This window comes from Lathamus discolor, chromosome 4, assembly GCF_037157495.1.
Source record: "Lathamus discolor isolate bLatDis1 chromosome 4, bLatDis1.hap1, whole genome shotgun sequence".
Lineage (NCBI taxonomy): Eukaryota > Metazoa > Chordata > Aves > Psittaciformes > Psittacidae > Lathamus > Lathamus discolor.
Genome location: NC_088887.1, coordinates 5558065 through 5573189, shown reverse-complemented (window position 1 = coordinate 5573189; position 15125 = coordinate 5558065). Strand labels below are relative to the sequence as shown.

At 39.8% G+C, this 15125-nt stretch overlaps 1 protein-coding gene across 2 annotated transcripts in view; it reads right to left on the bottom strand.

Annotated features, from left to right (window-relative positions):
• CRYBG3 (crystallin beta-gamma domain containing 3) overlaps positions 1 to 15125 on the bottom strand; it is a 92165-nt gene that overhangs the window by 35237 nt on the left and 41803 nt on the right. For both annotated transcript variants that reach the window (XM_065676045.1, XM_065676046.1), the window contains 5 exons: positions 10208 to 15125; positions 9165 to 9212; positions 8858 to 8973; positions 7669 to 7816; positions 1016 to 1155 (listed from right to left, as the gene is read on the bottom strand). In XM_065676045.1, coding sequence (XP_065532117.1) covers positions 1016 to 1155; positions 7669 to 7816; positions 8858 to 8973; positions 9165 to 9212; positions 10208 to 15125 — 5370 coding nt within the window. The remainder of the gene's footprint in view (positions 1 to 1015; positions 1156 to 7668; positions 7817 to 8857; positions 8974 to 9164; positions 9213 to 10207) is intronic.

Sequence of the window (15125 nt, the reverse complement as noted above, 5' to 3'; positions counted from 1 at the left end):
TGAGACACATCAAATTTTACCTAGGATTGTCACCTTAGGAATTAAAAGGTTTCTAACATCAATCCCACTTAGTTTGTTCAGCTATTAACATATGAGGATTTACAACACTGCTTTGGAAAGCAGGCTACTGTAATTTTGACATTAAGATTTAAAATGCTGAGACTCCTTCAGACAGTTTTAAATCAAAAAGCAAGCTGAATGTAAAAGCTGGGCACATGGTTAAGTCGACCAAATACGAAAGGGAGGAAAAGGCATTGATCTATATAGAAAATTATTTTCTTAAAACTTAACACACAGCCACAAGCAGTTAAAAGTTATACGAAGTTCTACTTAAACTAAGAAAGTTTTTAGTTCTTTCACCACCTCAAGCTTCACAAGCATTGCGAGGCTGTAGAAAGGAAGGCTTGTCTCACATGAAAAGCAAACTCACTCTCGTAACAGATAATGGCATTCTGAAACCATTTATGAGAAGAGGCACAGAACTCCCAAACTTCAGGAACTGCGAAGTGTTGGCCATTTACCCAGGAAACTGATTATTCTGCTCAATACAGGAAATGGTGGGTCACCAAGGGGCCTGTATCATACAGCATCACCTCTCTCCAGAAAGTCAGGATATGGCTGTAGCTTGAGAAATGCTTGGATGACGTAGTATTAATTTTCTGGTATTCAGCCATAGTGTTATAGCTATAACAGTGTGGGTGACTAGGGAAACAGTATCTATTCGCCAATACAGCTAATTATAGCTGAGCTGCTGCTTCTATTTATAAAGCCACTCAAAGATGGAATTACAGAAAACTGCCAGCAACTGGAGTAAAAATGCTTTCAAAAATTTGGTCCCCCTCCTAGGAGCCCACACAGCACAATGCTGAAGCATAGAGCTGAGAATATATAGTGTATGTTAAGTGATTTGTAGCAAAATCCCCCAAATATTGTTTGTATCACCAACTGACTTCCATCCCATGATGTTACTCTTCTACCTGCTGGCAAAATGCTACTAAAAACGTTCAGTACTCACACTCCTGATCTGACTTTTATATAAGGGTTTTTCTCAACATCCAGTTCTTCTAAATTGGCAACTGCACCCTGTATGCAGATAGGGAGTCCCTCTGTACTACCAGCTGCCAGGCAGAACTCTACCTCTGGAACGCCACAGTCCTGTGGAAAGAAATCAAAGGTTAAGTCTTATCTGCACTTACAGAGTTTGCCCCATTGCAATGGGAGAATAACCAGTAATGTTTCCTTCTTTTTACCCATTTTCTCACCCTTCTAATTTTAACTCCAGGCTTCACAAGATGTACAGGTTTTAGTTTTCTTTTAAGTGAAGACTTGAACTTTTAGAAAACCTAAGGGAAGCAAATTTGCAGCTCCCATTAACTTTCAAAGAACTGTGCATTTATGCCTGCTGGGCTACTTTCAAAAACCTCAGTTTAAACACTCTCCAAGTAAAGGATTTGACAATATTCAATGACAGACGAACCATGCATATAATATACCAAGTTTTTTAAAGACAGTGCTTCCTTAATACACATACCACATGCATGTATAACTAAAACTTCCTAGAAATGTCTACTACATTCTCACCTCCCTCCCTCAGTGCTAATTAAGTTCTGTATGCATCCGACTGGTTTCAAGCCATACGAGTTCAATTTTCTGTCATGCTAAATAAATCTACAGGATTTTAGACAAAGAAAGAAAAAGATCAGTAACAGAAAATGTTTTGTTAAGTAGACACTTTAGCAATTTTCCTGTTACTGTGGAGCAATCTCTTATCTTAGCAAGGGTTTTCTATTGATAGATACCATGTTGGAGAACGACTTGTCGAATGCGTGATTTTCTCTAGAATTTGCAGGGATTTTATTGAACCAAACTGATTTCATAAACTTTATATAAAATGCATTACCAATACTTGATTCAAACATACCACAAATCAGTGAGGACCTTCTATACAGTCCTGCTTCAGCAGTGTGTTACAGAAAAGTGCTTATGGTTTGCCCAGCTGTAGCTGGACCCCTTCAGTTCTCAGTGATAACTTCAAAGCACCATTCCCCTTACCCTTCTGACACACAGGCCTATTTGCATTAGGCCGAAGGGCTTGGACAACATAGAGAGACCTGCTAAATGTGTCTTGAGGAAGATGCCCCTTGCATGTGCATTAGAGAAGAGGGATAAGAAGCTGTCCCTGAGGGTGCACTCAGAGAAACATGTGGTTACTGAATTTGTTGAGGACCCAGGCACGGTCCATGATTGAGATCCTACATGGCCTGTGGCTTCTTCCAGACCCTGAAGGGCAGAACACAAGGGCTTGCAGAGAAACCCAACAACAGGGCACAAAAGCTCTTACAGTTAGAGCACCTCATCTCATGACACCACCTTCATGCTCTCCTTTTTCACATAGGTATTGGGTGGAGCTTTCGAATGATGGAGTAACATCCCACCTAGAAATACACCTCTTCCTGGTTAGCAAAGATCTTTCAGTAATTATTTAACTGCCAGCAATAAATATGGCAATTATAATAGATGGACTTCAGGATATTACTTCACTTTCCACGAGACCTGAAGTAACACAGTATACTGTTTGGCAACCCTCCCTTATGCACAATTGTGTTTCCTCTCTATTGTACCTTGCAAACAATGCACATCATTTGTTTTTAGAACAAAAACTGCAATACCAGATTCAGACGAGCAAACCCAGAAAAACTAGGAGAAAAGACTTTCTAGAGCAATGCTATTTTATGCAAAGTGCTAAGGAACAGCATTACTCAACTCTAAGTATAATGCTAAACCAGTTTAAAAGAGAAAATCGCTTCATAGTTTTCACATATTTAACTGCAATTTAATAAGCTACAAAGACATGAAGTTTGTGTTTTTTTCTAATACCTGATATGTAATATGGCTGAAACTCATGAATCCAACAATAAAGCTTGATACAGAAAACTGTAAGCTGCACCTATAAGAATTCCACAACTTATGACTCCAGACTCTTAATAGTTTCAGATAAATTCTGAAGCACTGTACCTACAAGCCTAGACAAGTAGCAAAAAAGTATCTTTGCCTGTGGGCTCAGACGGAATATGAGACAGAGGATGTGTAATTTTAATTCAGTAGGAATTTATTTCTTTTGTTTTGGTTGGTTCGTGGGTTGGGTTTTTCCCCCCTCATTTGAAGTCTGCAGAAAAGCCAGTCTGTGTTCTCCATTTGAAGTCTGCCCTCCTGACTTGGAAGCTTACGAGGCAGACTCCACCTCAAGAGATGAGGAATGTAGCAGTTCTCCAAAGGGCAGGTAAAGCACAAGCACTCATATTAAGATCTCTCCTGTTTATCACCATTTCTCCCAAGCCAGATTTTGACAGTCATGAAAAAAAAAAAAAACCTCATTTTTATGGTATTTTATGTGCACTAGATTAAGACCACAATATCCTTTCATGAAGTGCCACAAAGTAAGCTGAGGCTGTCACCAAAAGCTATTCAAATGCATATTTTTAAAGGTAATAACATGTTTCAGCAAGGATTACGTTAAAAAAAATGTGCTTAGAAAATAAAGTCACAAATATACATTTTGACTTAAATACTGAGTTCAATTTACATATGTTAATTCACAGACTGCAGAAAAAGGTAAAATTTAGGATTTCTGTACGAGGTGAACACTATACATCTGCAGATGTACACTTAAGTACTACGCCATTAATTTATATAATTTAAGCATGTGAGCTTTAGCTTGGTAAATATTTGCCCTAGCATGTTCATATTTGTTTGAACATATTTAATAGGCATCATTACTTCCAGAGGCTTCTTTAACTCTCCTAATAAAGCCACCATCTTCAGAAACCAAATGACAACCACGCAAATACGATAGCGTTCAGGCTGAGAACTAGATCCTTCAGTCTGAAGCCCTTTCATTTGCAAGGCGTCAAGATTTTGACATAAGATACTCACATGCAAAACTATTACCACAGTGTTTCAGGCCAGATCCCAAACTGGAAAGTTTTCTCTCTATAACCGCCCTGGCCTTGCCACCCCCATCACATGCAGTCAAAACTCATATCATATTCATTACCCTACTGACACGTCAGGCAAAAACAGAATAAAAAGCATAGCAAACAGATTAGCTATCTATGTTCATTTCCAGTGCTAATACAAAACCAGCAGATGCTCAGGTAGGTCACAGCCTCCAGGCACCACACTCTGTCTTTCTTCACTCTGTGGTACTCTCCTCGTACCTCCCACACAGTCATCAGCAGTGCCTGTGCTTCCCTCATGGTCTTTTGGGAGCAGAGGTGCTTAAAAAAGCATGGGGAATACTCGTGCTAGCTCAAAGAGAACAGACACTTGCAAAACAGTAACACGGTGATCAGCAGAGAAGTTAAGGCTTCCTCGGAAGAGGGTTAAGATGACCCTCAAGACCTTAGTGTGAAATATTACTCTTTGGTGGCATGACATTCTTCTAGGGCAATCAAGAGCTCCATCAGAAGCAACAGACCTAAAGCCTGCAGCCCTCTCAAGGTGGTCTTGGCTGTTTATCCTCCTTCTGGATCTAGGGTCACAGGCCTAACAGACTAGCAGGGCTAGATAATTTTATCACTGTTAGGTCTTCTCCTTGGACCTGAAAGCTGTGCTGACAGAAATGATCAAAATAGCCTATTTACATGAGGTAGCCTTTTATGTCAACACCAGGACAAAGAATGACTGCAGTATGGTTGCTTAAGCTGAATATGAAAACAATGATGACAGAAGAGCCTATTAAAAAACAGTCCTAATTACTTCTGGTATCCACAATTGCTTTTTAATACAGTCTAGACATTCACCTTACATTTGATACACAGCTTGTCCCTATGACATGTCAGCTTCTGCAGCATTTCTTTACTTTAAATCTTACTCTGTTGGTCCTCCAGCCTTTTTTTACTCACTCGTAATTCTTTCTCCCAGTGCTTCTGCTCTGTCCTACTCTTGCTACCACCCATCACCACCAAACCAAGCTACAAAATACCACAGGGCTTGTAGTAAAAGAAAATAATATTAAGGAAATCAATTATTACTGTCTTATAAATACCAACTAGCAAATGATACAATCTGAAGCTGCTGGGTGTCTTCCTATTACATCTAACAAAGTAGTCCCTGCTTGAATTAATAACTTTCCACATAGCAGACCACACAAATGAAACACACCCGTTATGGAACACTGTGAACGCTGCCATTACAAAAGAACTTTGCTTAAGGAGAGACCAACAGGAATCCAGTTATTCCCCGCCTAACTATCTTGCAGACAGCAATTATAAACTGCTGTTTCAGACCTCTTGTCACCTTCCAAAATGGTGGTTTACAAGATTACTCCAGAATGGAAACGTCAGTAACTCTTCTCAGCCCTTGTTTTTGGGAAAGCAACATTAAGCAATCCTTTTAGTCTTCTAGAATCAGGTAGAGAAAGTCATCCATTTCCATAAGACTAATACATGAATTTGCAATAGACCAGAGAACTGACTTGGCTAAACAGACTGCTGGAGCTGCATTGAATCTATATGTGCAGGCAGATTTTGCTAGCCTAGGCTCACGCTGACTTGCCTTAGTAGAGGTTCAGACTCTACTTCAAACACGTCTTCGCTTTACTAGTTGCACAGTCTGTTCCTTCGGGACCTCCCCCCCTACTCCTCCCAATTCCTTAAAATTAAACACACATGCATACATCTAATGCATATCCACAGTAAGTCAAGCCACAAGCTAACCGCAAAGCTAAGAGAATCTCCGCTTTTTGTGGAGGCTTGAAGCCAAATCAGAGCATAAAGCTACTGGCAGACTGTTTCTCAGCTCACTAGCATCCACCAGTAAAAAGTAAAAATGATATTAAATGTACCTCCTACAGTTTCTTTAGTAAACATCTGGGTTTCTCTTCCTGGCAAGCCATTTTCTTCTCAAATACTTAGCCAATTTTCAAATCTGCTAATGCAAGGCACCTGAGCAGTCATTAAACCAAGCACCATAAAAAGCCACTTGAAGAATTAGAAGACAAGTCAGGCAGCATGGACATACAGGCAATATGACACAGGTAAGCAGGGGGGAAAAAAGCCACTGAGCTACCCACCCTATGAAAAAGGGAATGACAGTAAAACACGTGATCCTGCAGACTTCAAGCACGTGAGCTGCCTGAAAAATTCACAGCTGTTTGTCAGTTAAAAACAATGCCTATATTTCCCACAAAAAATAGATTAGGTAGCACTTTGGCAAATGGCCTTCTAAAAGCAGTTCCACGGCAGCTACTAAAGTACAAGCTAAAAAAAGAGGGATGTTTTCACAAATCAGGGTTTACAGGACAAAACCCAGCTTAGTTACTTCCACACCCACACTAGCTCCACACAGCCCTATGGACAGTAAGTCCTCCCAGCCAGCCATACCCAATAGAGGTTTCAGTTACGTGAGAAACAGTGTGGATTACTGAATTAGTGTATTGTAACAAAGTTTTCCATCTGTGTTCCATACAAATGAACCCCATACTGGAAGAAAAACAATGCTCAAACCTACTCAGCTGTATTACAAAGGCTTGTAGCAAGCATGACAAAGCTCACCACAGTGTCTTCTACGCAAGAGTTTTCTTTGATACCCAAGACACACCCAGTTTCCCTTGGCTCCAGACCATAGTTCCACATGCTATTGTGGCATTTCTTTAATTATTTAGCTGCCTTCCACATTATTGATCAACATTCAGATTCCATTTTGGTCAAATGCTTTTAATTTGTTTAGCGCAAATAAATGTTAAGTTCATTACTGATGCTTCCAGTCACCCTCTTTTGAATTTATTTATTAATTCTCATAGAATCATAGAATAGTTAGGGTTGGAAAGGACCTCAAGAGAATGAAAAAGCACTTCTAACTGTTTGACATTATGGCCCTTATTGATGACAAAAAGGCTGTCTTCATTTTAAAATGACCTCTATACCAGCAGAGAACAGAGAAATCCTACTTTTTCTGAACAACTCTTCACATTGTGATACAAATAACAATTCACTTGCACTAAAGGACCATTACCCTGTGAATAACCGGAATGTTATGCTAAACAAGAGCACTAAGTCTTCTTAAATCACAAGATCTGGTAAATATATTCCTCATTCACTGCATAACAATGGATGCATTATAGTTAGTTTCAGGCATTTGATTCCCATCTTTTCAACAAAGTGCTTTTTAAACTTCTGGCTGTACTCAGAGCCAGATGCTGTAGGTGTACCACTTGTCCACACATACACCCTACCAACAGCACAAAGTTGTAGAGGGAGCGACAGTAATTTTGGGAGGCTACGCTGTACAAATGGGATTGGAAACTCAACTACTAACTTCTGAAACAGCAGCCAAACACTTCTCTGAGAAACAAAACAAAAATTAATTGATTCCATTTAAATTAATTTAACTGGACAGGTGAATATCTAAAGGGGTTTACCTTTACTGTGTCAGGTAAAGGTGGTGGCAAATAAAGATAATCCATCTGCTCATTATCTTCAGAATGAAAGGGAAACTTACCATAGCAAAATCCCTAGAATTTCTCTTGAAAGTGAAAGAAGTGATTCATAGCAAATTTCATTAAGATCAGAAACACAGCATATACACATTGTCCATTGCTAGTAGCATACCACCATGGCCAAGAGAAATTATTTACGTATGCAAGTATATTATTAACGAAGTCTATACCTTTGTTACATGCTTGACTGAACCAACTGCGAGGTTTCTTCGATGATGTTTCACGCCCGGGAGATCCCAAAGGTGATCCAGCACAGCCTCTCCTTCTTCTAGTACATACTTCCGACCCTGGAACTTTGGTTTCTCATAAAAAATCCAACTGTAATAATGATATCATGAACTGAGTTGTTGCAGTTAGGTAAGACTGTTCTTATACAGCACATGTGTTGTGCTGTTCAGAAATGAGCTCTTCTTATCAAGCCAACTATCACACCTTTCTTATCCTCTACCTCGGTAGTCACATTCAATTTAGATAAATATGGGGGTTGTACTTCCGTGCTTTCAAAGTAAAACACACAGTTCTCCTCCAGGATGTAGCCTAACCCACTTGAAACATTAACCGTATAAGAAAAAAAGCTAAACCACAATGTAAAGAGAAAGCCTTATTTTACCAGAACAAATATATTAATTGACACATCAAAACATGTCCTGTTCAGGCAGATACTATGCAAGGCATAAAACATTTACATACAGTAATGGCATTCAGTATTTCTTAGGACATGAAATAAATATATGCAAAGCCAAACAAGGCTGCTTCAAAACTGTATAAATGTGACATGCATTGTTACTATGGCTTACTATCAGAAACATTCACTGTAAGCCTCACCAATTAAATTCCAATGCAACTGACAAGGTCCCAGACCCAGCTTCCCATAGCAAACCAAGACACACTTGCAAAATCTACCTTAAAGGTACTTGTATACCCTTCAGCATCCACATTCCTCTAAACACTACATTACAAACAGCAGCTGAAATTGTTCATTTTATGGTTCTTTTGCAACAGCTACTGTATAATGGCACTGAACTGTAAAAGAAATATTTTCTTTGGCATACACATGCTTCTAGCGATGATTATGGCTGTACTGTCTTAGCACTTCAGGCAGGAAGTCTAAACTTACTTGTGATTCTATTAGCAACTTTCTGTTTGAAGCTAGATCCCAGGAGAAACAATTTACTTTTTTTTTTTTGTACTGCAGCATTTGAAGCCTTGTTTCATGCTTTTTTTCACTGGTATCAGTCTAATTATAGAGAAAGAAAAAGACACTCTTGCAGATCAGACGTGTGTCATAAATAAATGAAAATACAAGAGAAGCATATACAGTCTTTCGGAAACTATTTAAATATGACCTGGATTTCTTACCATCCTCTAATTATCCTAAGTAATGCTCCAATGGGAAAGATCCAGGACGTGGTATCTAGCACATCAGAATGAACTTCTTGTTTACTTTTGTCGCCATAAATATCATAAATAATAATCTGAAACAACATACAATGCATATAAATGAGGGCCCATTGCAACATGCAGCGTAGACAGTTATTTTCTGTATGGAATAAAACCTATTAAACTTTTTGCCCAAGTATATGCACCATTAAAAAAAACAGAAAATGTGTGACAAATTACTCCATGTATCATATTGATCTATGTGACACAAATTCTACTTACTTACCTTTCCTGGTCTTGGATTGTATTTGAGACTTGCCCTATCAATGAGGTTCTGAAATTAAAAGGACATGAAAAACAGCTATTAACATCTACAACAGTAGCACAAAGCACAGACAGATTATTCTGAGTTCACTATTTCTATAAACGTATGCAACTGTACAAACAGTTGCAGAAACATCAGAGCAGAAACAGAGACTTGTTTCACTGTCATTCAGAGTTGATGTAAAAGAATCAAACAATAAGCAGAAAGCGTAAGTGCTAGAAAGGAAGAACTACTGTAAAACTTATGACTTCTGGAAATGCATTACCATTTCTCAGCAAACAACAAACTGCGTATCTTAAGAGTGGCAAAACCAAAAGAGACCTCTAACACAGGCTGAAATATTCTCAACATCATTGAAAGACTTTCTTCAGTTATGCAATTCGTCTATGTGGCATTTTCAGTTTCTAAATGTTGAAAGAACTGTTTCCATACCCTCATTTACCACTGCTTTAAATAAGCTATAAATAACTAAATAAAAATGCTCATCTTCAGAAGCAGCTACATTTCTTACTTGCTAACTGAGCTACAAGTTGTAGAAGACCATGATAAAACAAGCATATAGCCCAGTAAGCATTGATATTTGATTTTTTTGGACAATATAGCTCCACTAATCTCAGAAGTGGAACAAAATAACACTTTTCATTCAACATTCCATCTTCTTCAGGTTGAAATGTCCTTAACATGGACAAGTCTGTATTTTACTATTATAGACTTCCTCTTACGCATATTTTCCTGTTGTATATTTTGTTCACATCTTCTGTTTTAAAATTAAGTCACATTCATGTATCTGCTACACCAAGAATAATATGTTTAAAAAATTATTTTATCCGAAGACTTAAAAAACCCCACCAAACAAAACAACCTATGATCTTAAACAGCTTAACTACTTTTGTTTATGATAAAAGAATTAACCTTAAAAAGAGAGTAAGCAGAACAGGGAGAGAGCAATCTGGAATCAGAGCCGATCGCTTTGATTATTAATAGCAGGTGACATGACATCTTACCGCTGACAATTCTCCCAATTTTGGCATGGTGTTGTCTTGAGACCAATGAATCTTTGGCAGAAACATATCCTGGAGAAGGCTTCCAAACCTGGTTCCCTTCTCAGAGGAGCAACTGCTGGCAGATTTCAAGTACTGGTAGTACACACTTGGAGGAGGATGCTCAAGAGCAGCATCAGCTTTCTGTGAAACTGGCTTGCAGGGTGTCTGACTGGGAGAAGCTGCATCTGGAAACAGTTCTGGCTGCTCTTTAGAGTCAAGCTCTTTTGAAAGAAAAAGTGTTTGTTCAGAAAACAAAGATCCATTTTGGTCATTTGATTGAAGGGCTGGTTTTAAATTTCTCCTCCGCTGACTGGGAAAAAAGTTGTCTTCTCTCTCAACATTAAGTGTATTTTCTTCATATGATGATTCATCCTCCTCCTCATCCTCCACTCCTTCCTCCTCCTCCTCCTCTTTACTGAACTGAGAAGTAAACTGTAAGCGCTCAGAAACTGACTGGAGAAGAGAAAGCACAGAAGTGTGGTCAGCGTTATCTTTAGATATTCCACTAGGGTGGCCTTCTGGTGACACATCTGTGGAAAGTAAATCTTCTTGAGAGCTGTCGTCTTCATATATTGGAGACAAAGAGAAAGGATATACTCTATAGCGCTTGGCCTCCACGCTCAGAAATGACTCTGAGCTACGGCTATCTGTTGCTTCGTTCAGCTTGTTATCCTTCCCATAAAGGCAGGTTGGCTCATGCTTATTCTTTGCTCTTTCACACATTAAATGACCTATACTATCTGAATGCAAATCAGAAGAAGAAAGCAAACAAGTTTGCATGTCATCAGTTGAGACAGATTTGTTCTCAGTTTGAAGAGCACCTTCATAAACGATAGTGAAAGAACTGTTTTCCCACTGTTCAATTAGTGGAGAAAAGGCCAAAAGATCTGTGGATTCCTTCATGATACCGTCAGAATCCAGACCATTTCCTTCAAACTGATAATTTCTCTTCATCTCTTCATCTTTCACTTGTACCTGCTTCAGATTCCCATTATTTTGGGCAATGGCTGTGCTGAAGCAGTTTTCCTCTTCATCATCCTCTCCAATTACAGACAATTCAGGTACAACAAACTGTGTATGTAATCCAGCATTAATCTCTGCCATTTCACTTGCCCCTTCTGCTAGTTCCTCTTTACTCTCCACTGCCTTTAAATCTTCTAAGGTTGCGTTTACTTGTGCAGGTACTTCTGCAGCCTCTCTACTGCAGTGTCCATACAGACTGTCCTCTGCACTTCTTTCCAGAGACCCCCAGGCACTGCTTCTGTCTTTAGATTCACCCTGCATGCTGATACATTCTTCATCAGGCATAAAAGATGACAAATTATCACTTATAATTGGCTGCAATGAACACTCCGGCATATTTGTATTACTGCAAGAATCTTTTAGCTGCAATGACAAAAGCATCTCTTCAGTCACAGTAGCATCTTTATGTATTAAATGTAAAGATCCATCAGATTTTCTATTAGTTGCTGATGCTTCAGCTTTGCTACATATCTCTGCTGCAGCCAGATATTTACACTCATTTCTATTGTCTTTCTCTTTTACTGGTGTCATAAGATCTGATTCTGGCCTTGCTGAACTTCCAGTGGGTAGAAAACCATTTGCTTGACATGTAAATGCATTATTTGGTATCTTTTCACCTTTTTGGGGCCAGTCTATGCCGTTTGCCATATTATTTGGAAGCAAAGGAGGATCTGAGCAATCTGCCTTTTCATAGTTTACAGTTACACTCCATGTTCCCTTCTTTTCTGTCAGTTTCTGTGCTTTTGCAGGTGAATGGATATCCAGGTTTAAAATTGTTGGTCTTTCAGCCTTAGGTTTAGGCTCGACCTTTTCAGAAGACCTTTTACTTTCACTGCCTTGCTGCTGACTGGATGCCAATTTCTGTATGGCTGAGTTAATGACTTCATCAACTGCTTCTTTTGCTTTTAGTGTTAGTGCGCTGTGCAGGTCAATTTTATCAGGGGTATAAGATAGCATCTTTTCATCTTGATGATTTGTTTCATTTCTTGCAACTGGAGATGAACCTCCTCTATTGCTCTCATTAAAATGCTTTAGTAACTGCACAGTTGACTGGATTTCTCCTGCTTTCAGCTGCACAGTTTCAGCTTTCTGATCATGTAGAATATCCATATTTATTAAACTATCTTTGCTCCCACAAAGCTGGCAAATACCAATGGCTTGTTTTGCTATTATTTCTTCTATAGCCAAGTGTAAAACTGAGTCCACTATTTCCTCAGCTTTTTTAAACAAAACTGCAGCATGCTGGAATTTAGCATGTTCTTGTCCCTTCACACCAGTATCTTCCCCTACCTCCTCAGAACACAGCTCACTCAACTCTGTAGGTGCAGCAGCTATTTCATTATCCATCACACAAGGGGCTTCTGAGATAGGAGAAGGACAGTAACCAAGTATCACCTGTCCTACTGCACTTCTGCACACACTCTCAGTACAGGCTGACTCGGATGCTGTTTCCAAAGACTTCAAAGGCATTCCCTCTGCCAAGACACTCCTGTCTGCCTGTTGCGCACAGGAGGCCTCCTCTACACCATCGCTGGTTCTGCGACTGGAAGAATTACTGTTCCCCTGAGCAATGCCCAACATTTCCATGGCAGGAACAGAAAGGCTGGAGGCTTCTCTGGATGTAGGTGAAGTGGGGCTGGGGATGCAAACATGCCCCACATCTACTTCTACAGCAGAGCTATCAAGTGTAGCTAGACTAAGCTCAGGTTCCAGGGAACCAGCTGGGCACAAAGTTCTTGGGTCTCCTGAGCAAAGTTCCACCTTGGTCATTCTGTCCTCTGGAATTATTCTCCTAGGCTTAGCAGCTGGAAAAATAAGGCTGTCCTGCTCAGAAGCAGCAGACCATCTAACAGTCTGGCCATTTTCAGAGTGAGTGGCAGGAGAAGGCATTTTTCCTTGGTTGTCAGATGAAGAATCAAGTACTGTGGGTGACAGCCTAAACTCACTACTGTCTGAAAAATGAATACACCTGTCTTCAGAAATGGGTGGAGATTGAGAAACGATGTCTACATCAATGTCGCCTTCACAGACAAAAGCAGAATGATTTGTCAAAGGTCCTTCTCCATTTCTCAAGGCAGAATGAGAATCCTCCAGATTTTTCTCTTGCATCTGAGCAATATGAGAAGGAAGTTCAAAGATGCAATCTTTACACGCAGGAGGAACAGGAGCAACCTCAGGCTTACCAGTCTTGTCAATTTTAGAAGTGGTAGCAGCACAATCATGTGTCTTGTCAACAGGGATTAAAGAGCAAGGTGCAGGCTTTGCTGTGCTAACTTCTGCGAGTGTAACTAATGGTTTTGCAGGAGTACCTTGAACACTTTCAAGGGAAACAGGACCATGGTTGTGGAGAGGAATAGAGTTTTCAGAGATGCTCATCTCTGTAGGCTCAAAGGATTTGCTCTTCTCATGTTCAAGATCAGAACAAGAAAGTGCCTCTCTCTCATCTTTCAAATCAACTTCTCTTTTCCCTACAGTTTTATTTTTGAACTTGCAACTCGGATGTAGAGCAGCTGAGCGACAGCCTCCAGTTTCAAAGGAAGGCTCATCAGTTACAGAGAAAGGTGCTGTCAGATCATCGAAGTTAGATTTCGTGCTTTCACACCCATTTATGCATGATGATACATTGGCAAGGTTTTCCACTGCAACTTCAAGTAAAACCTTCATTGTTTCCTCACCCTCAGTTTCTAGACCAGGGAAAAAGGTCTGCTGTGTGGCAGTATCCTCAGAATTCTCCACATGGGTTAACTGGTGATCGCTTTGTATATGTACTGATTTCCCTAACAGCTCTTCATTACAAGTCCCCCTGTCCACGACAGTATCTTCATCATTTTTAACAGGTGACACTGAAGTAGTTAAGTTACCTGCAGCTACACATTTTTCTCCTTTGGACTTCATGTTAAGCAAAGTAGGTGCTTGTTCACTAAAAGGCAAAGGAACAGTAGCAATAAAGTTCTGTGTATTTTGCTCTCCTTCTACAGCTGCCATGATTTTCTGGGCATCACTACTTCTTGGATCACTATTTTTATTTGCACTACCTGTATGCTGATCCACTTGCTGCTGAAACGTAGTGGTACTGGAATGAAGCCTGTGGACACCCGACGTTAGCTCCGAGTGAAGAGCCATTCGATGATTACAGCAAAATTCTCCCTTACTCACCTGTAGTTCTTCATTAACTGTCTCACTTTTTGATTTGGGTGAATGTAAACAATCATCCTGCACTTCATTTGTGGCCTCCTTATTAGCTGTTTTACTACAATCATTTTCCTTATCAAAGTTAGAAGGGGCATTTTTATCTGTCTGAAACACAGCTTCTGCTCCTCGCAGCAGCCCATCCTCTTTGCTGAACAAATCGTTTGCAGAACTCGTTTTAAGGGAACTGGTAATCTGGGAAGTGGAACTGGTTAAGATCTCACCGTTTCTACTACTAGATGACAGTAATGAGTCTAGTGAATATGTCCTTTTAACATCTGCTGCAGTTAAAGCAGGTGTAGGTTTGAAGTCTATCTCATGAGAAGCTGTGGCCTTTGCAGTTATTTCATGTTTACGGCTACCCATGCAATGCTGAGCTTTACCAGACTTTTTCCTTCCCATTTTAATTGCAGAAGAATTTACTACGGCATCAATTTCATGACCTTTACCCTCATCTTCTCCATTTTCTTTTAAGTGTTCTGATTTCAGAGACACAGTTGTATGGATTTCCCCATTTTCTCTGACCACTGAAGCACCTGTGTTCTCAATACTTTCTTCTCCTCTTTCAGCTGTTTCTGATTGATTCTTCAGTAGCTGCCTAATCCTTGCAGAACCTCGATACGTTGCATAAGTGACTGCAGGCACTTCTGGCTTCCGTTGCATCTGC